The sequence below is a fragment of the Hyaena hyaena genome, unplaced genomic scaffold, assembly GCF_003009895.1.
Source record: "Hyaena hyaena isolate Hyena2069 unplaced genomic scaffold, ASM300989v1 scaffold_377, whole genome shotgun sequence".
Lineage (NCBI taxonomy): Eukaryota > Metazoa > Chordata > Mammalia > Carnivora > Hyaenidae > Hyaena > Hyaena hyaena.
Genome location: NW_024081010.1, coordinates 683,246 through 706,232, shown reverse-complemented (window position 1 = coordinate 706,232; position 22,987 = coordinate 683,246). Strand labels below are relative to the sequence as shown.

Genomic DNA, 22,987 nt, shown 5'->3' with positions numbered 1-22,987 from the left:
TATGCATGACGTAGTTTGACCTTCTGCCATTTTATTGTCACAATTAAAAAAGGAACAACAGCTTTGGTATTCTAGTATGTTGACATCTTATTGAAGCCAGATGTTTTTGCCTCTATTCAGTGAGGTAGCCTAAATATTTCTATTTTAAAACATATTGACCTGTCAAAGAGTTTCAATCTGGAAGAGACCTTAGAGATCATTTTGTGCGAGCCCTTCGGATATTTACATAAACAGGAGATACACGCCTCAGAGAAGCCCAGTGACTTGCCGAGGTCCCACAGGGAGGTAAAGCCCGAATTGAGAAGGGGACCCAGTTCTCTATTAATACAAACCAAGGCTCCACGAGACGCCACAGGCAATCTTTTGAAAACTGTGTTCTTGACTACAGAAGGTCAGATACTGATTTCCTTTTCCTGCAACTTCTGATAACACGTTCTTAATGAATCTTTCTCAGAGTTTTTGGAGGAAAACGCACCATGATAGATGTGGGTCAAGTTACAAAGGGGAACTTCAGATCTCAGCCTGCTTAGATGAACTTTCAAACCTAAAGGAACCTGAATTGCAGACATTCAGGATAAACTTTTTTAAGTCCATTTTTTTCTTACCAGATTCTGGTTCTCATATTGCCTTTTTTTTTTTTTTTTTTTTTTTTTTGGTCTTGGTGAGAATGTTTGCTTGATCTTGTAATAGTAAACAGCATTTAGCCAATAATGGCAGCCATGCTAAGAGATATACCTTAAGTTGCCAAAACCTCAGAGTGTTACCCTTCAGGGTGCTGGTGGTATAAACTACATTCGGCTTTCCGATGGCAAGGGTGCCGGCTTCTGTGTTCCCTTCACAAAGTCCCCTGTAATTCACTTCAAGGTCCTGGCAGATAGCTGGACCATGTCACCAGCTGTCACCCTCCCTCCTTCCCACCCATATTTGGCAATACCCGAGGACACAGTCCTGCCAGTAGAAATAATAGTAGCTGTGATAACAACTTCAGTGGCACCGTCCCCAGAGACAAGATCAAAATTTGGCACCTTCTCTCTCAACATGGAACTAAAAATGGCCGTGAACTTGCTGCGTGGTGATATATAATTTCCTGTAATTACACATTTTGGTTTCAAGTGTGTTCCACATGCTGGCTTTTAAGGATCAAACCAACATATATTGGTTAAAAACAATGGCATGCCCTTTTTTTCTATGGGGAAGAGGTAAAATAACTATAATATGGATTCCTTTCATCTCCATCAGCCGTAAAAGGTAGAAGGAACATATGCTATAATTTAGTTCGCTCAAATAGCCTTTGAGTCTGAAAGAAAATGTCTTCATAAAATTTCTCTGATAATTCTTCACTAGAGTATTGTCTCAATTATTTCAATTAATGAGGGTTTTTTCTTTCTTTTTTTTTTTTTTAAATGTTTATTTTTGAGAGAGACAGAAAGCAAGCAGGGGAGGGGCAGAGAGTGAGGGAGACCCAGAATCCAAAGCAGACTCCAGGCTCAGAGCTGTCAGCACAGAGCCTGATGTGGGGCTCCATCCCACAAACAGTGAGATGAGACCTGAGCTGAAGTCAGACGGTTAGCCCACTGAGCCCCCCTAGGTGCCCCAAGGAGATTTTTTTCTTCACATTATCTGGGAAAGCGTACAGGAAGAAAAAAAAAGACTGAGAGAGTCTAGACTCGATTTTTAATTATATAAGAAGCATTTCATTTTAAGCATCTTCAAATTGGTTATAATCTAATAATACCAAGAGACATCCTAAAACCATATGGTCTAAGCAGACTATTTGGCTATTGGTAACATAGGTTGCTTTAGAGATTGATAGCTTACCACCCATAGGAGTGACTCCTACGGTGGATAATCATGATAATTTTTTTTATCATCAACTCAAGTGATGTTATTAAAAATATGCTCATTATTGGAGCGCCTGGATGGCTCCATCAGTTGGGCATCCGACTTCTGCTCAGGTCACGATCTCACATTTTGTAGGCTTGAGCCCCACATCGGGCTCTGTGCTGACAGCTCAGAGCCTGGAACCTGCTTCCGGTTCTGTCTCCCTCTCTCTCTGCCCCTCCCCCGCTCACACTCTGTCTCTCTCTCTCTCAAAAATAATAAATAAACATTAAAAAAATCTTTTTAAATATGCTCATTATGTTTGAGGATGAGAAATACAACTAATTTAAAAAGACTGGGAAGTCATCTTGGAAATCTGTGTTCTCCTGCCCTGAGAAAAAGGGAGGAATTATACTCGGTGCCCCCAAGGCTTCTTCCTACTGTTAACAATCTCAGAGGCTCTGTCGCCCCTATTTCTCAGGAACAAGTTCAGCCACAGAGATCCAGGGCTCTAAGATCAACTTTAAGCAAAATGTTGAAAATGCTGAATTATATAGAAAACTTTTCCCTCAACGATCCCCTCTTATTTTTTCATAGCTAAAATCCTATCATTTATTCCCTCTCTTCCCAGACTCATCTCTCTCTTTCCTCTCAGAGTGCTTGTTTCACCCCCTAGCTGCAAAGCTTCATGTTCTTCTGGAACTCCCCTCTTCTCACGCTGTAGAAAGTAAAAAAGTCTATTGAAACACAAAGTGAGATGTTTCAGGTAAAATACTACAAAGTGTTTTGGATGTGCAGAATACTTCTCAATTCCAGGAAGGCTACGTGAAGAAATAACGTTTCAGCTAGACCTCAGGGTGTCGGTCGAGAGTTCATCAGACAGAACTTGGGGGTGGCATCCCAGAAGCAAGGAATGATGGGAACAAAGACATGGAGGCAGGGAAACGAAGGGCGTGATTTAAATGGTAGACAAGCCGACCTGGCCAGTTCATGGGCTCTGTGATATATCCACACTGTTGTGCGACAGATCTCCAGAACTTTTGCATCTTACAGAACTTAAATTCTGCACCTTTTAAACCACAACTCCCCATTTTCCCTTACCCCTCGCCCCTGGTAACCACCATATAAGTTTGACCGCTTTAGATACCATTTTTAAGTGAAATCAAACAGTATTTATCTTTTCACGACTGGCTTATTTCACTTACCATAATGTCCTCAAGGTCCATCCATGTTATACCATGTGGCAAGATTTCCTTCCTTTTTGAGACTGAGTAACGTTCCATGGCATGTATCTACCACATGCTCTTTATCCAGTCTTCTGCTGATGGGCGTTTGGGACGCTTCTGCCTCTGGACTGCTGTGAATAGCGCTGCTATGAACGTGAATGTGCACATAGCTCTTCGAGACCCTGCTTTCTGTTCTTTTGAGTTGTTTACCCACGAATGGGATCCTGTTTTCATGTTTTTGAGGAGCCACCATAGCGTTTTCCAGAACAGTTGAACCATTTCACAATCTCAGCAGCCGTGCACAAGGGCCCCAGTTTCTCCGCCTCCTCACCGAGACAGGTGGTAATGGTTTTAAACTACAAATCCATCTCGGACAGCCATGAGCTGACAGTCATTAACCCAGGACATGAATTTGTTTACTCAAATGGCTTTCCTTCTGACACCCTAGACTTGCACTAAAGAAGCCTTTCCTCACTCTTCCCTCTACCTCTTATCTGGTGGAGTCACTTCTCCTTCTGCACTGCTGTCTTTCCTAAATGAACATGGAGCCTTGTAGAGATAAGCCCCCCCCCTGCCCCAGAGACAATTTGGGGAAGGTGAAAAACATACATTCGTTACTTTTGCTCTGGGTTAGATGGACTGCTTTTAAAAAATTTTTTAATTTTTTTAATGTTTATTTTTAACACAAGGAGACACAGAGTGTGAGTGGGGAGGGTCAGAGAGAGAGGGAGACAGAATCCAAAGCAGGCTCCATGCTCTGAGCTGTCAGCACAGAGCCCAGTGCGGGGCTCGAACTCATGAACCACGAGATCATGACCTGAGCCAAAGTCAGACGCTCAACTGACTGAGCCGCCCAGGTGTCCCAGGATAAAAATTTTAACTTAAGTGGAATATACACTTAGAAAAGTGTACAGATCATAAATGAACACACAAGTGGAACCACCACCCAGATAGAAAAATAGAATATTCCTGGCATTCCAGATGTAGTACCCTACGGCTTTTTCCTAGTCATTGCCCAGCCCCTGTCCCTAGAGGTCATCCCTCTGGTGACTTTTGTTCCTACCAGTTAATTTTACCTGCTTCTGAACTTTGTACACATTGACTTACACAGTATTCACTTTTTGTATGTGTGTGTGTGAATGGGTTCTCTTGCTCAGTACTATGTTTGTGAGAGTCATTCATATATTTGCATCTGGCAATGCCTTATTCATTTACATTGGTCTGTAGAATTCCTTGTATGCCTACACTGTAATTTGTTTATTGTCTTTCCTGCAGACCGACATCTGGGTTTCCAGTTTACGGCTATTACAAATAATGCTTCTGAGAACATTCTTGTTCATGCCTTTTGGTGCTATGTGTATACATATTTCTGTTGGATACAAGGACAGACTTTTGTAGACCAACTGGGGACTTACCCATCATTTCTAAGATTTTTAATACAAAGAAAATACATTCTAATTCCGAACAAGCAATGTATAAATGGTTTTTGCAAAATGCTACCATTTTCGGTGGGTAAGCATCTTATACTTAGAAGCCAATTTCAACAAATGGACAACCTCTGACTATATGTGCTGTCAAAAAAGAAATAAATTAACAGTTTGTGTTGCAGTTCTTTAAAATTTCTTTAATGTGAATGCTCAGTTCTCATTCAGAACAATTCAAACAAGAAGGAAAACAGCACAGTATAAGAAGAGTCCTGAAATTGGGTCAAGAGATCTCGTATCATGAGTTCTCTTTATACGCAAACTTTTTAAAAGACATTGGGTAAGTCACTAACCCTCTTTCTGCCTGTGTTTCACTAACAACAGAGATAATGACCCCCATCAGGCAGTACATTATTAGAAGATAATAGACATCAAAGTATTTTAAAATATAAAACACACACTTGAGCAGACATATAGTTACTGCTGCCATTCACAGATTATATTCTTCCTTGAATAACATTTTAGATATGAATCCAGCCCCCACCCCTCATTAAAGCCCCCCAAAAATATATGGAAATAGCAACATAAAACTGTGAAACATGATCTCAGAAACACATTTTTTAAGATTAAGTCTACATGAATTCTCTTTCTGTAACTTTGAAATACATATAGTGTTTACATGTTGTAATTTGTAAATTGTTGTTTTTAAGATTTTTAGAGTTAACCCAAATCGCCTGTTGTTAATTCCATCATTTTCCTATTACTATAAATTTTTCTTCTCAAAAAGAGAATAGAGTACAGTGGGAAAGTATTCATATGGAAGAACTATGCCTGGAATAAAATAATGTTCCTTATTATAGCCTTGCCCGTCCTCTCCCGCCGCATACTATCTCTGCCTTCAGTTTTCTAGATCTAGTAGAAAATATTATCTAGCTTGCAGCCTCCACCGAAATCACATTTCACCACCTTTTATGTGGATTTTCACGTTCCACTGCTCCCTGGTAGAAGAGAGGACAGGTGTGTTGCAGGATGCCCATTACCAGAAGGTCTGGGTTTAAGGGAAAAGTGCACTGTTGACCTGCTTGAAACCTTAAACTCCCCAAAAGCTTCAATGATCAGAGTGCCTGGGTGGCTCAGTCCTTGAAGCATCAGACTCTCGATTTCAGCTCAGGTCATGATCTCACAGTGCAGTTTATGAGATCAAGCCCCACATCATGCTCTGTGCTGATGGTGTGGACCCTGCTTGCGATTCTCTCTCTCCCTCTCTCCCTCTCCATCTGCCCTACCCTGCTCGCTCACTCTCTCAAAAATGAACTTTTTTTTTAAAAGCCTCAATTTTCTCAGATTTAAAATGAAAAAATAGTATTCAGGGAATCTTTGTGAAGATTAAGTGAGACAAAGCAGGTGAAGCAGTAGCACACATTTGATACGTAATACATTTTCCATGAATGTTTGCTCTATACTGCATTCCAATGTTCTCACCCCAACACAGATAACACTGTCTGCGGTATCGGTGGCGGCAGACACCTCCTCCCCTAAGCTATCTGCCCAGCAGGCGAGGGACTCAGCAGAGCACAGTTCCCAGCCGCTTCTTGACACACTCCCCCTGACCAGGTCATGCGTAAACCAAGGATTGATTTTACCATTCGTGAGTAGTGGCACCAGACGCCTTCCTATGGTTTCAGACCTGCTTTCCAGCTCAGGCATTGAAGGATTGGCTCATCCTTCTTATTTGCCTATGTATTGGATTGCACTGACTTTCCCTTTCTTTGCCTGCCAAGACTTCCCCCATAGTTTTATTCACTAGTGCTCGGTAACTTCTATAGCGTTCTTAAGTTTTGTGAGTTTGCTGCCTCCTTCTTCGCCTCTCTCATTTTTAGTTAGTCTTACGAACACCCTGTATTTGTTTAAAAATCTCAAATTGCCCATAATGAGTGTCAAGAACATCACTAACTACTAAACACCCGAGATTTTCAAAGTACATAAGACCCCAAGACCAAACAACTTGTGGGTCTCTGTTTTTAACGTGATGTTAACCAATATATAATATTATTGGGTATGGTTCTCATGATACAACATCTTAAGTAGAGTTAGAATTTCCTTTTATTGAGATTTTCTGTAAGAAAACTAGATATAATAGAGCTATTGTCCATCTGGCAAAAAATAAAATAGCTCTCCAAACACAAACATAAGATTGCTTTCTAATATTGGACATCTGTGAAGATTCTGTGCATTTTCTCTCTTCTTCAGAGTCTATTAAAACCAGTAATATAAGCAAATCTATCATTCGGGAAGACTTTTTCTGTTACATAAAAGCTCACAATAATAAATTATTTTGTGTAGAAACTTTGACCCTTTTGGAATATTTATCATTGGTATGCCAAAGGATGTCTGTCAAACCTTTTCCTGAATGCAGAGCTAGTCCACATTATTTTATTCAAAAATTGCTGAAATATCTGAAACCTTGAAAAATGTACAAAGTGATAAATGTTTAGAAAGCTCCTGACATTTTGCCATTCAAACACTATGCAATTTAATGCAAAATGACATATGAAGCTATACCTCCTTACAAGTTGACAGTTTCTGAATTCAAGAATTCTATAATGTATATCTTAATCCTTGAAAAACCAGAGTTTGAAAGGAATTGCCTGCAGATTATAATTCGGCGGGGGGAGGGGGGTATATACATTTGTTACAGATATACAGGGTGGATATAGCTATGTGTGTATCTGAGTTTGCTGTGTTTCTTACTATAGCATAATTTCATTTCAGGGATTGTTAATGAATGAATGTGAAACTTGTAGAGTTCCCTCAGACTTTTGAATCTTTTAACTTGAATTACATATGGTACTCATGGACTTTGAAGTACTATTTTCATATACTGTCATATACTATATACTTTTCATATACTATTATGCTAATGTAGTCAATCACTTATTAATAATATGCCACCCTATTCTTAGCCATTTATTTATTTGTTTTATGTTTGTTTATATTTTCATCCACGACAGTGTCTTCTTAGATATTGAAATCTCGGAACATAGATTTCATTTATCTGACAGACGCTTATTAAGACCTCTTATGTATTGGGCGCTGTATAAGGTAAATGAGATACAAAAGTGAATGAAAACAGTCTTGGAAGAGATGGTTGGCCCAATCAGAGATGGCTTCCCGCCGGCCTTGGCGCCTACCATCTGAGTGATGAATGGGTATCTTACAGTGGATGGAGAGCATGACAGACAGAAGGAACTATATGCTTAGAGCTACCGTGGGCTGGTCGGGTTACTTCATAGAGTTCAGAAGAGTACAGAATAAAGAAATACGTCCTCAGAGCCCTCTGTTGTATATTAATGGTCCATCATATGCCATCAAAGACCTGTACTATCTAGAAAGTTCGTATCTGTTAAGTAAGGTGGGTTTTATCAACCAGCCTCATTTTCTAAGTAAAACTCATGTCAACAGTATTACCTCATTTGTCCAAGGTTAAATCCCAAGTTGAGGTTAAACCAAAATCTAACGATATCTGAACCCCTCTTCTTTCCACCATGCCGGTTTAATTGCGTTACTGCATATATTGCATATTTAATAAGGACCTGCCTTTTGACCGTGGTAGCTGTCACGCTCTCTAACAATGCTTCTTAAACACTGTCTGTCTTTGCCTCTCTGGTAAATTCGAATATGTATCGTGAGTAAATGTCAAGTAATGTCAAAAAAATTCTTCCATGGTATGGTAATAGGGCTACAGCTGTGTTCTCCCTGTGGATATTTAGCCTCCTTAGGGATTAATTCTGAAACTCTATTCTGTGGACACAAATGAAGGTTTAATTGAGTATTGGTGATCAGTATTACAGGGACTGTTTTGCTAAATATTTCAAATGTATTAAGAGAAACAATAGAAAAATTTTCAAGTTCTATTACATTTTAAATTTATAATTATAAGGTCTTCTCATCATCTACTTTCTAAATATTTTAAATAAAATTAGTAAACACATTTACAACATCTTTATAAATTTATAAGCTTATCATACCCACATCAGAAACTCTCCATGAAATTACCTGATACATAACATGTTGGCTGATCTGTGCCATTGTTAAGGGAATGTCATAAACTCAAATTTAGAGTATTTAAGCATTCCTCTATTGTGTGAATCGAAATCCATTCTGATCAATTCATAGGCCAGCAAATGTATCTGGGAGACCAATTGCTACTTTTTACCTTAATCCAACTGAATAGCATCCTGTTTCTGGAGAATATACAGATGTTGCAACTAAGTATTGCACATGTGCAAATGGCCTGGGGTCAAGCAAGTTTGGCAGATGCCATTGCAGAGCACCTTACCCCTTTGCTCAGCGATGGCGAGGAATGGAACTCAGACAAAGCAGAGCAAATAGTGATTGACTCCTAAGAGTTTCCTGGCACCAATATTGTACTGCGTTGCTACCTAAATTGCAGTTGTGTGCAGGGCTGTTTACTTTGTAGTTTTTGTTGTACAGTTTTCTTCAGTGTTTCAGAACATGGAGATGTTAATGTTCCATGTGAATCTTGTTATAAACATGCTTCCCGTGGGCTATCCTCGCTATAAACAGCAGACCTTTCAACAACTTGCATTCTTTACCCCCAGCGATGCATCTCTTTGGCCTCAACTGGCAGCTGCAGCAGCCTGAAAACGACACATTTGAGAATGGGAAGGTGAATTCTGGTACTGCCCCGACAAATACTGTGTCCTTACCTTCTGGCGACAACGGTAAGAGACAGCGCTACGGGTCGCGCGTGTTTCTTTTCCTACTTGTTTCCCAGAAATGTATTTTTATCCATGTCACATCCACTTATATCTGGGAGAGGGAAAAGATTTTGAAATGAGGATGTCATCTTTTAATGAGGAGTTTTTATTCATTCACTCGAAAGATTGGGAGTTCACATTTTTATTATAGGAATAATATGATTTTCTGCCTTCTGATTTGATGACTGGGCTTTTCTCGCTTTCCCTCCTGCAGTTGTGTATTGGATGTTATTTTAAGTCTGTAAATAGGCTATAATTCAGTATATCATCTCTTATATTATCTTGGGCATATTAAGCTTTTTTTATTCAGCTATCTTATGGAGTTAGAATACTGTTTTAATTTTGTTATAAAAGCTCTCAAATACAAAACATATTAAAGGATTAGAATTTACTGACCGTTCCTCTGCTTGCCCTTTCTATAAACCTTCAAAAGTTTGCCCTTTGGGGGCACATAGGTGGCTCAGTCCATTAAGCATCCGACTTTGGCTCAGATCATGATCTCATGGTTCGTAAGTTCGAGTCCTGCATCAGGCTGTGTGCTGACAGCTCAGAGCCTGGAGCCTGCTTCAGATTGTATGTCTCCCCGTCTCTCTGCCCCTCCCCTGTTTGCACTCTTTCTCTCTGTCTCGCTCTCAAAAATAATCAAACATTAAAAAAACAGTTTGCACCTTGGGCTAACAGACTTTCAGAGCATTTTGTTCTGAGTTAAAAATGGAGTTTTAGAGGCTTAAGCATGCTTTATTTCATGTTTCCTTATAAACACCCAGGAAAATGTATATATACATGTGTAGATTTATGTTGTATATACCTGTCTATTATTTCGATGCACGTGTGCACATGCATATATGTTGTGACATTTGGACATTTGGCATCCTCTGACTGTTTGCAAAATGTCTCTCCATATCTCAAAACAACCGGATCAAGAGACCTTTTTTTTGGTCCTGTAAATATAAAATCTGCCTTTAAGCAATTCCCAAGTTTGTCTTTCCCCTTGTTTCTTCTGATCTAATGTATTTGTATTCTGTTTTGGCATCAATTCTCTTCATCCTCACGCAGCTAGTTTCTTTGCAAAACTAGAAGGAAGCTATTGTAGATTTATATAGAACATGATATATATTTGTTTATATTTATGTATATGCTACAATTTTACACGTACCCATTCACCAGGACTAACGCTTTTGTCATTTTGTTGTTGCTCTCTGTTTTCTCATCTTTTGTTTGATTTGAACAATAACACTTTATGACGTTTCTCTTCCTTCTTGGGGAGATGGAGGGGAATTTATAAGATGTCAGGTTTTCATCGTAATAATAAATACTCTTGGCCCCACACCTGTATGGAGCCTTTTGATACGAAGCTCTCCATGTTTCAAGAAACCAGAAGCTGGTGACTAATCTGTCACCATACCTGAAGTAATTAAAACTGGCAGTGGGGGAAATTTCAGTTATGTAAACAATCGTGTGATTTTTTTCATATTTTGATAACACACGTATGAAATGATCAAGCGACTGCACAGAAATTAAGAGTGTTTGTTTTTGGTTTATGTAGATTGAAATGTAGCCTGCTTCCTAAAGTCGATGGTTTCTATAAAAATGGCCTGATAGCACTTAGGAACCGCACATATAGAGAAATTTTTTTTACAGACTCAAGAAATTAGAAGAAAGAGGAAAAGGCTTATTATAGACGTGTTTTATTTTACTACATCCTGACCTTTTGTTGTGCTTAAAATGAGAATAGAGTCGGGCTAATGAGTTTCACAGTACTCAGAAACCATTATACTCAGAAGGCTGCTGACTGAGAGGTGTTCCCACAGTCACGTGCTGGTCCCTGGTGTTGGGCCCCGAAATCCCTCCTCTGACTGAATCAGCATTCCTCAGCTCGCAGCAACCTCAATTCAAGTTTTAGCTTCTTCACCTGTTTCCTTTGTAGCGTTGGTCAAGGTACTCAGTAGCTCAGATCTGCACGATTTTAGGACAACCGTGGAATGAGCTGTCTGGGATCCTATCAGTTCCAGTTGTAAACTCTCCTCTGTGACTGCAGTAGGAAATCCACATGATGTCAGCATCCACATACCCATATGCCCATCCATCTGAAATCTGTTTCCCAAAATAGCGCTTATCCTCATTGTGTGAAACACATCTGGTTTTTTTGTTTTGCCTTTTGGTTTTTTTGTTTTGTTTTGCTTTGCTTTTTGGTTTTTGGTTTTGGTGGGGATTTGTTTTTCTCTGTTTTACTGTGTCTCCCATTTATACAAGTGCTGGTTGAAACTCACTCAGATAATTTCACAGTGTACAAAAGACTGTGGTCCACAGTTTCAAAAACAGTGTTCTGAAAGTCCCGTTCTCGAAGAGACTGACGTTCCCCACGTGACCCCAGAATACATTGTGCACAGTCATTGTGTGTCTGTGGAACAAGTGAATAGCCCTGGAAGTAACGTACCTTCTTGCGAGCCTTGTCAAGGAGCCCCCTACACAAGGAACAGTCAGCAGACGTCCTAGGATGAGTTGGGTTCTCTGGAGAAAAGCTCATACTCCAGCAAGCCAACTGGACCGGGAATTCATAGGAATGTTTCCTTATGGAAAGAAGGCCATCTCTGGGCTCAGACCTTGTCCAAAGTGTGACCTACATAGTAGTCGCTTGTCTTCTTTATTATTTCTCGAATAGCACCCTCTCCCCCCCAAAAAAAAAACCACCTAAATTATAAGGAATTCATATTTCCATTTTTCCAAGTAAAGCTTCTTGGGATGCATCTCTTAAATACTTATAGACATTGGGCTCAGGGAAGTGTGACAGGACTGTATTCACAAGAAGGAGAAGTACCTTAAAATCATGGCCTTTGTCATGATCCTTCAGTGTCTATACACCATCATCTGCTCTTTCAGTGTTATAAACTATCCAGAGAAATCTATCACATCAGCTCTTCAAAAATTCTAAATCACAACCCTTAAGAAAGCCTTAGAATTCTGAACAAGGCTCACTGGGAGAGTAACTGTGCTAAACATAATGAGGCAGTTGATTCTTGGTAGCTTCTAAACACAGTACTTGTGTTCATACAGTCCTACACTATTATTTTATGAATATAATTCTAAGGAACAGTCATGGTGCTAGAGTTTGTGTCAGCCCTCTGCTTGCTCATAAGCTCATTTGAATGGAACTTTCTAAGCAGTATTTAGTAGGTAAAAGAAGAATTTCTATTCTATGCAATGGTCCTTTAGTGATTGTTCCTGAGACTGTCTTTGACTCCAGATTTTGGAGATGAGATGTCAGAAGTGTGGGGTCTCAGGCAAGATCGGTAGAAGTGGACACTGTGAATGAAGAGATAAGAATGAGGTGTTTGAACCTCCATTACCAATCTCCTTCCAGAGCTAAAATTGTTCCCCTGGACCAAGGAATTCATTTAGTCTAATGTACTGGAAAATAATCACCTAGGTCTATATTCAGATCCTAGCTCCCTCATTTACTTACTTTTTAACCTTGAGCAAGTTACTTAGCCTCTTTGAGCTTAATTTTCCTCACGTGTAAAGAGGGAATGGTAATAGCTATCTCCTGGCTCACTGACTCCAACAGCCTCTCGGCCCTTTCCACCTCTTTTCCATATGTGTCAACAATTACTCCAGATCTTCCTATGGGCCTCAGAAGCCCAGCTCTCAGCTGATGGACCTTTCCAGTCAACAACAAACAGAAACCTTCAGAGGAAATTCTCTCAATTCCCTGTAAGCAAATCTCCATGCGTCTGTGTGTCTGGATCTATACTTTCACTTTTTTTGCCCCATCCTTAAGACTCCTCTTTCCGTGAGGACTCTTGATGCCATTCTGTATCTTTAAAATATCCCCAATATTGACACCTTCTAGTCAACATTTGAAACTGTTGAGGTTAAAAAAAAAAATCCCTAACTGCCTCCCACTCCAGCTCCACCCTATTTTTCTTTTCTCCCTTTATAGCCAGCCTTCTTAAAAAAAGTCGGGGGATGGGAGGAATTATTTATTTATTTTGAAAGAGAGAGCAAGCGCACTAGCGGGGGAGTAGCAGAGAGAGAGAGGAAGAGAGAATCCCAAGCAGATACTATACTGTCAGTGCAGAGGCTGACGTGGGGCTCGATCTCACAGACTGCAAGGTCAGGACCTGAGCAGAAATCAGGAGTCAGACACTCACCGACTGAGCCACCTGGGTGCCCCTAAAGCCAGCCCTGTTGAGCGTAGTATCTCTGAATGCACCACATTTATTTCTTCACGATTCGTGTATCCCTTTCCCATGGCTCTTCCTACCCACCATGCACTGAAACTGATGTCTTCCTGCATTAATCCATTGCATCATTGAATAGTCTTCAGTCGTTATCATGTTTGAGTTCTTGGTAGCATTGAATAGTTAATCTATCCCTCCTGATTGAAATGCTTTTTTCCCTTAGCTTCTGTGATACCACATTAACCTGGGCTTTCTTCCTGACTTTTTGGCAGTGACTTCTCCGTCTGTTTAGTTGGCTCATCTGTCTCTGCCAGACCCATCAGCATTGCTGCTGCTCAGGACTCTGCTCTTCTCAGAGTATAATTCCTCTGCGTTCCCTTATCCGCTCTCCTCGCTTGGGTCACATGTTATGTACTTTACTCTGTGTGACATTCTCTGTGTTCCCAAATCAGTATGTGCAGCATAGATATTTCTTTCTCTATGGGCTCCAGACACCAGCTATGTAAAATCTCTCCAAGTACCTTGGGAACTTCTCCACCTGGGTGTCTTCCAAGCACCCCAAACATCACACGTCTAAAACCGAACCCACTGACTGCTTTGCTCCTCTGTTACTGCCTAACCAGCCACACCAGGAGTCATTTGCTAAAAGAAAAACTGTTAATCATCTCTCTCGATTCCGCAGACCGACTGGGAAATTCTTGTGTTTGTGCTTTGGGCCTTTCATGCAGTTGCTCTCCAGTGTCAGCTGGGGCTGTTTGAAAGCTCCACTGAGCTGGAAGTCCACGATGGCTGGCAGTTGGTGCTGTGTGTTAGCTGATGCTCAACTGTGGCTGTTGACCAGAGCATCTAACAGGGAGTTCCGTGTGGCTTGGACTTCTCAGAACATAGCAGCTGGTGCTGAAGAGTCGTATCCCAAGCAGGAGCATTCCAAGAGACCAGCGCAGACGTTACAAGCCTTCTCACATCCTAAGATATTGGACGTTTGAGGATGTCCCTTTCATCACATCCCGTTGGTCCAGAAAGTCAGTCCAATCAGCCCAGATTCATGGGAAGGAGAATTAAACTCCCCCTCTTGTGCGAGGAAGTGGCAGGGATTCATTTCATAAGAGCATGTGGGATGGAAGGTACTATGGTTGCCATCTTTGGAAAACACATTTGCTTATCGTTGCTCTTTGCAAACCTGTCTCTCTTCCAGCGCTTTTTGTATCAGGAAACGGCATCATGATTCAGCTAGTTACCTGGGCCGGAGGTTAAGAGTTATGCCTATCCCCTCCTCTTCTGTCACCTCCATATTCAGTCAGTCATCTGGTCCTGTCAACTCCGTCTCCACGGTGTCTCTTGGATCCGTCATCTGTCACTCGGATGACAAAGGCCACTTTCGGTCTGGGATGTCATGTCTCTAGTCTTGCTCCCAGAGTCTTCAGACACAAATTTGAGCTCTCAGGACCCTGCCTGGTCCCCTACAGTGACCTAGATTCTGGTCAAATGCCTTTAAATGACTTTCAAGGCTCTCCACACTGGGGCTCTTGATCACATCATACTCTAATATAGGAACAGTACAGGAAGGAGATAGAGTCTAGGTTCTTAAGCCCACCGCCTCTGGCTTCACATCCTAGTTCTGATCATTGATGGCTTTGTTACATGGGACAAAGGAGATAGCTTCTCTGGCCGTAAGTTTTCTCATCATTGGAACAGACTTACGTATTCAGCGGAAATACTGAAACTGGTGTATAGTATATAACAGATGCTTGAAAAATGTTCATGCCTGTCACTGTTACTACTTAATGAGTCTTCTTTGCTAGAGTATGAGGCACAGGTTTTATCTGTTTCCCACTGCCCTGTCCCAAGGTCTCAGCAGTTACGGACATGCAAAAGGTGCTCAAGTATTTGTCAAATGAATGTATGAAAATAGTACGACTAAATGATATAAAGTGTGTAAAGAGCCCAGCGCAGTGCCTTGCAAAGTATACACAACCCAGCTGCTGGTATGGCCTCGTGGTTAAGAACTGAAGCTTAGTCAGGGCACCTGGGTGGAGCATCTGGCCTTTGGTTTCGGCTCAGGTCATGATCTCAACAGTTCGTGGGTTCAAGCCCCACGTCAGGTTCTGTGCTGACAGTTCAAAGGCTGCTTAGGATTCTCTCTCTCCCTCTCTCAGTTCCTCCCCCTCTCACTCATCTGCATGGGCACACACTCTCTCTCAAAATAAATAATAAAAAACAAAAAGAACTGAAGCTCTGGCACTTACTGGGTGGCTGTACATAAATAGCCTTCCCTAACCTCCCGCGTCTGATGGGCGCTACTGAGATTTTCAGTCAATAACACGTGGAGGCTGCCGAGAGTGATTGGAACAAGACAAGCATTTGATACACGTCAGTAATTATTAATTCACGCTTTTTAATGCCACTCTAGATGGTGCGCTTGTAATCCGTAGCTAAATTTTTAAGAAGACACATCTTTAAATCATCATCAGGAAGATTCTCTAAAGCAATAATAGAAATCCTTATTATTAGTTACTTATTATTAGCCAACCCCCTCTGGCTTAGTATTTTTAGTTATTTGGATTTTAGGAAGGAATCTTATCCTTAAGATTCCTTTGAATGCATAGTACTGCACATTTATTTATTGAGCAGGTTTTATGTGCATGCACAGAGCAAGGCTCTGAGAATATAGCAGTGATTTAAAAATAAAAAGGAAATCAGGCAGACAATTACAATGAGTTAGCAAATGCATACATAGGAGAAAATAGAGGGCCCCGAGGCAGGATACTTCAATGCGACCTTTAAAAGGAACAATAAGACAAATGCTAAAATTTAAAGTAGAATAGTTAGGGATAATGTAAGAGAAATGAAAGGTCATGAATTTTGGCTAATATAACTCTGGCAGATTACTTTGCCAATCAAACAAAAACAAAACAAAAAGCATTCCTTTTGTACAAACTTCCAGTTATAAAACAAGTAAATTATGGAGTCTTCCCTAAAAGAGCAGATCTGAGAAGTTCTCATCATAAAAAAGATTTACATACAAAAAATCGTACCTGCGATTTTGATCGTACCTGCGAGGTGATGACTGTTAACAAGACGTACTGCGGTGGTCACTTCGCATTGTGCACAAAAGTCTAATCATTATATTGTACTTAGGAAACTCATATAATGTTTTATGTCAATTAGATCTACACACGAAAAATGTCAAACTCCTTTTCGAGTACAAATCTAAAAACGACATATGTGTGTATGTATATATATACGTATATATAGGATTCATCCTGTTTAAACAAAATTATTCAGATGGTTTTAAATTTTACATTATTGGTCATCATGCATGACATTTCTCAACTACTGGACAATTTCAGAGGATTACATCTTAGAGCAATTTAAAGACTGCCTGTGATTGGAAGAAATGTACTAACAGGGCTGCAGTTGCCTTGAGTTTTCCTCAGTATTGTTTATGGTATATTTGTTGCAGTGTGTAATAGTTCCTTAATTAGGTGCCACATTGATTCTGTTCAGTAAACTATGTTTGCAAGGTAGTTAATGTTTTAATTCACTTGGCTCATGAGGAAACGCTCTGTGTCCGCAACGGAAAGTGACGGCGTGTGGTTGTTTATAAAGAGAGATGTTTTCTCCAAGATCTCAAAGTCAGGGTATGAATCCAAGGTTAGGTCACAGAATTGGAGGGCGGGCTATTGATTGTAAATGGCTAACCTTGCTTCCTGACATCTTAATTATTAGTGTTTGTGTGACTTCAGATGATATTATCACTTACCCTCCTCAACAACTGACTTAGACTTTTACAATTGGACTTCTTTCTGCCTTTCCATTTTAATAATTAAAGGCTCATTTATTCCCATCATAGGCAGGCAGCAGATTCATGAGATGGGTGGCAAAATATTCAGTAGTTGGTCTTTTGCATCTTCGGGTGGTTTTTCTGACATCACAAACTAATTTTTAGATACCAAGCCTACTAATTACCAGTGTGATTTAAATATTGCGCTTTATCCTTGTAACATCTGGGGTTGGTACACTATTATTTGTACAGTATCCAAGGGGTCAAGGCATTGTTAATGAGTTATCTGAAAAAATGCCATTTACTGATGCGTTGCCTATAAACCGTGGATCACCTAAGAGGGTGAGGAGTAACAATAGCTTTGGGGACGTGGCCTCTTTACGTTTTCACACTCTGACAACCGTATTTTAAGACGTGGACTGTTGGGACACATAGTTACTGATGAAAGGGAAAATCACAGTTCGTAGGTAAAAAGACTCCTAGTGGCTCCCACATTCGGGCACGACAGGATACGTTGAAAAAAAACCCTTCAAGATGATACCCTATTGTGTTTGAAGACACAGTACGCCTCCCTCTTACTGTGAAGGCTTTAATTGGTTTGATTCCTAACCTACAAGCTTTGCGTTTAGAATAATACGGGGCACTCTGTGGCCCTGTCTATTTTTTCCTCCATTCTCCCTCCTTTATTCTCTTAGTCCAACCTACAAACACCCTTACTGATTCCTATGATCATTCCCAGGTTCAGGCTCCAGGGGCTTAAGGATGGAGTGATCTCAGTAAGGGAGGAGAGAGCGCGCCCGAACCGACCCTCCTTTTATTTCCTCTGAAGCCAAAATTTTCTGGAATTCAGGACAGGATGAAAGACATCTGTGTCCAGGCTTTTATCTGAGAGGACTGATGAGCTTCAGAGGAAAAGGGTGTTCAAGTATTTACAAGTTTATCAAGCCGTTTATCAGCGGCTCGCTGACTCCCAGGTGCGTTTCCAATCAATAAAGCGTATTCGGAAAGGCTAACAGGAATGACCACACTTGACTTGGCCAAATGAGAGAGGGGCCGGGACTTGAAAAGCGAGAGTGCAGAATTGAACAGACAAAGCCCCTTCACAAAACTATGGTCCCCTGACATTCAGACTAGAGGCTCTAGCAGGAATGTCATACTAAGCTGCCGGTTCAGTAGATTTAAGCAGCAGGAAGTTAGTGATGTCCCTGTATCTCTACGTCCCTGATTATAACGAGAGGTCAGCTCTCCATCTGCCTTTCAGAAAAGACACGTTCTAAGACTTGGATTCAAAATAAATTCATTCTAAATAGCGTAATAATCGGAAGCAAACAGAAGTGGATGGCCCCTTTAGACTTTAGGTTCGTATTTCATAGGAAAAGCTGAAATAGATGCGTGACCTTCGAACTGTTTGGTTCTTATGCCTTAAAACAAACTATACATATAAATTTTAATTAAATCGTATGTCCTACCACCATAGTGTTCATAAATGTTAAAAAAAAAAAAAAACCTGTTTCCTCTTATACCAAATTAGGCTTCTAATTATTATTTGTACACATTTGACTGAAGTCAACCTAATCAAAATATGTTAAACGTTTTTATAATTATTAAATATAAAAGGCAAAAATGTATCAAAAAACCTCTCTGAATGAGATGAATGGGGACTTTTCCAAATAGTTCATGTATTCATGGATGGATATTAATGTTTATTTATTTTTGAGAGAGAGAGAGTGAGCACGAGAGCGAGCAGGGGAAGAGTAGAGAAGGAGACACAGAATCTGAAGTAGGCCCCAGGCTCTGAGCTGTAAGCACAGAACCCGATGTGGGGCTCGAACTCATGAACCGCGAGATCATGACCTGAGCCCAAGTGGGACGCTTACCCGCCTGAGCCCCCCAGTGGGTGGATATTAATTATTACAGAAGCAAAGCAAGATTCAGTATCAGTTTTATACCCGTTTTTCCTTTTTTATGAATATAAACATAAGAAATCTTAACCACAAAATAAGCAGATGGGAAAGAAAGGATTATTTTAGAGTGATTTCAACTATTTGAAATCCTTATTCATATGGCAAACATTTGTGATCTACTTCTTAAAATTTTTTTAATGTTTATTTTATTTTGGAGAGAGAGAAATAGAGTGCTAGTGGGGGAGGGGCAGAGAGAGAGGAGACATAGAATCTGAAGCAGGCTCCAGGCTCTGAGCTGTCAGCACAGAGCCCAAAGCGGAGCTCGAACTCACAGACTGTGAGATCATGACCTGAGCTGAAGTCTGACGCTTAACCGACTGAGCCACCCAGCCACTTCTTTCTGTTACCTGTTTATTTATTTATTTTGAGAGAGAACTAGGGAGGGGCAGAAAGAGGGAGAGAGAGAGAGAGAGAGAGAGAGAGAATGAATCCTGAGCAGGCTTTACACGGCCAGCACAGAGCATCTGGACTCAGTCCCATGAACCATGAGATCATGACCTGAGCCTAAATCAAGAGTCAGACACTCAACTGACTGAGCCACCCAAGTGCCCCTGTGATGTATTTCTAAAAGGCGTGTTTAGCGGTCTGCAAGCTATCGGGTCTGTCACATTTCTTCTTCAATTTCATTGGAAGCACAAAATTGAGAGCCATCTGCTTTCACACGTATTTGTTACTGGGTTTTCAACATCCACCCGTTTCTCAGCTTCTATGAGGTGTAACACCCCCCCAAAAAAGAAAACATGATACTACTAATCATACCCATTACTCTTTTACTTTGTGGCTTTGTTTAATTTGGTATGTGCAGAATGGGATGGAAAACGAAATCTCTGTTCATTTTACTACTTCTTTGTTATGATGATATTTTTTAATGCTTTTCTTGTATCATATGCTTTAAATGTCTAATTAGCTCATTTAATTTATGGGAAATACTATATAATTTACTAGCAGAGCTAGTACCCATTAAAATCAAACTTTCTGTCAGAAAAACTCTGACTGATTTTTTCAGTTCAAGTACATTAATATCCATTTTGTCACAGCCCTCACAATTCTTCACTCCTACTCAAGGGAGATAGTAGAGAGACAGATAAAACACAAATCTTTGCCATGAGTTTGGCAGTTTGACTGAAGAAGGCATCAATGCCTTTATTACCTCATGGATGTTCTCTTTGCAATCATGAAACTTTTGCAATAGCAAAGAGCATTCTTTTTTTTATTTTTTTTTAACATTTATTCATTTTTTGAGAGAGAGATAGAGTGTGAGTGGGGAAGGGGCTGAGAGAGAGGGAGACACAGAATCCGAAGCAGGCTCTAGGCTCTGAGCTGTCAGCACAGAGCCCATCGTGGGGCTCGAACCCACAAGTGGAGAGATCATGACCTGAGCCAAAGTCAGATGCTTAACCGACTGAGCCACCCAGGCGCCCCACGAAGAGCGTTCTTTATCAGTGGTTGGGCTGGATGATAAGGTCATTAAACAAAAAATTCTCCCTCCCTCTTGGTCTGTCAGATTTCAAAACTAACAGTCTTAAGTATTCCAATTCTTAATGCCACACTTTGTCCTTGATAGAAACACGTGTAAGACAAGGAAAGACGCTAAAGCCCTACCTTGGGTTTATGGTATCTCAACTAAAGGAGGCTTCGTCAACAAGAAAGCTTTAGATTTTTCCTTTGTTTGGCACATTGGAAGCTTTAAGCTCAAGACTGGGTGTCACGGTAAGATTCTGAGTACGTGAGAGGTACGCCCTTCTGTTGTAAAGAGAGTCTACACATAGGAGTTCTTGAAGCTCTAGCAATTAATTCCCTCAGGGGACGCCTGGGTGGCTCAGTCGGTTGGGCATCTGACTTCGGTTCGGGTCATGATCTCTCCACTTGTGGGTTCGAGCCCCACATTGGGCTCTGTGCTGACAGCTCAGAGCCTGTTTTGGATGCTTTGTCTCCCTATCTCTCTGCCCCTCCCATGCTCATGCTCTGTCTCTCTCTGTCTCAAAAATAAATAAATATTTTTTAAAAATAGAAATTAATTCCCTTAAAACAGACTACTCCTTTCCTCATTGAAAAGTCTTCATGAAAAAAAAGAAAAGAAGGAAAGAGGGACAGGGAGGGAGGGAGGGAGGAGGGGTCTTCACGTAGTCTTCATACCTCAGGGTACGACTACTCTTACTTGAAGACTCCTGGACTAAATGACGCCCATGGGCACTTGAACTCTGAGATGCTGTGATGTTATGATTACTCACAGAGACACAAGAAAACAATTATCTCAAGTACTACTGCCCCCTCCCCTCTAGCCTATCCAGTCAACCTTGGGTTTTTTGTTTTACAAATGAAAGAAGCTTCTTTCTGAAAAAGAGCCACCCTTAAAATTGAGGTGGCACTGATAAGTAATCACTGACACCACACTTACTGGCACAACAGTACCCACCCCTGTCATTTCTGTAGGAAAAATCTTAACCCCTCGAAATCAGTATGTGGAGAAAGCAACTGAGCAAAACCTAAAACCCTAGAAGTCGCAACTTGATTACTATTTCCAAAGCTAATGCTCTTGGGCAAAGTGATGGTTTGGAAAAAAAGTTCCGATTTGTACCATTTTAAGCTTACCGGCATTCAAAGCACAAGTGTGCGATTAAAGGGACCGAAAAACCATTTAGAGCAGCAGTGCATAGGATCAACACCACTGAGTAGATTCAATCACAGACTTCACAAAGTAACAATAGAACTTGTTAATAACAAATTATAATGATAGCCTCAGTGATGTATGAATTTGATGAATGAATCCACCTATGAACCATTTCCATATTTTAATATGACGTGTGCAAACCAGTCTTCTCAGTATTTTAGGGGTGCCAGGGTGGCTCAGTCGATTAAGTGTCCGACTTCGGTTCAGGTCATGATCTCACAGTCCGTGGGGGTGCCGTGGGTTTGAGCCCCACATCAGGCTCTGTACTGACAGCTCAGAGCCTGGAGCCTGCTTTGGATTCTGTGTGTGTCTCTCTCTGCCCCTCCCCTGCACATGCGCATGCATGTGCAGTCTCTCTCTCTCTCTCAAAAATAAGTAAACGTTAAAAAAAAATGTTTTTTGGTTTAACCCTCTTTAATAGAGTTTACTGTTTTACACACATCTCTTGAATTTTACAGCAAAGCAAGATGTTAGTCCTTTCTTTATTCATTGTCTCTCTTTTAAGATAACACTATCCAAATTCCAAATTAAACACATCTTATCATTGTTGCAAACAATGCAGTAAACTGATATGTTTGAAACAAAGATTGATATTGACATAGTATCTTGAACTAAGCAACAAGTGTTAGCTGATGTTAACTTTATAGTTTTTTACGTCTTATGCCTTTTATAATAAAAAGATTTCTAATATTCATTTTTTGTAACCATTATGAATAAAATTTTAAAAAAACAAATGCATTTTATTGTATTTTTAGATTTTATAAGAAGGTGTTTTTTAATTTAAAAAATAGAAAAGCATAAGAATAATAAAATCCTATTCTCAAGGATTAACATGTGGCATTTCCTTTTGGGTTTAAAAAATATTTTTTAATAGTTTCATGTGGAAGTCAACCAAAAGACAAAAAACCTCTTAGGAATTCAGTATAAATTATAACACAAGGAATATCACATTAGAGTATCTATGGCAGTTTAATGGGGAACCTGGGTGGCTCAGTCAGTTAAGTATCCATCTTCAGTTCAGGTCATGATCTCACAGTTCATGGATTCGAGCCCCACATCGGACTCTGTGCTGACAGCTCAGAGCCTGCAACCTCCTTTGGATTCTGTGTCTTCCTCTCTCTCTGACCCTCCCCGG

General features: G+C 40.5%; 1 protein-coding gene across 1 annotated transcript in view; it reads left to right on the top strand.

The window, feature by feature from the left end:
- The window catches only part of TENM3 (teneurin transmembrane protein 3), a 194,344-nt gene that overhangs the window by 45,936 nt on the left and 125,421 nt on the right, over nt 1-22,987 (top strand). Inside the window, exon 4 of the mRNA XM_039250689.1 lies at nt 9,094-9,216. Within this exon, the coding sequence (XP_039106620.1) occupies nt 9,094-9,216 (123 nt within the window). The remainder of the gene's footprint in view (nt 1-9,093; nt 9,217-22,987) is intronic.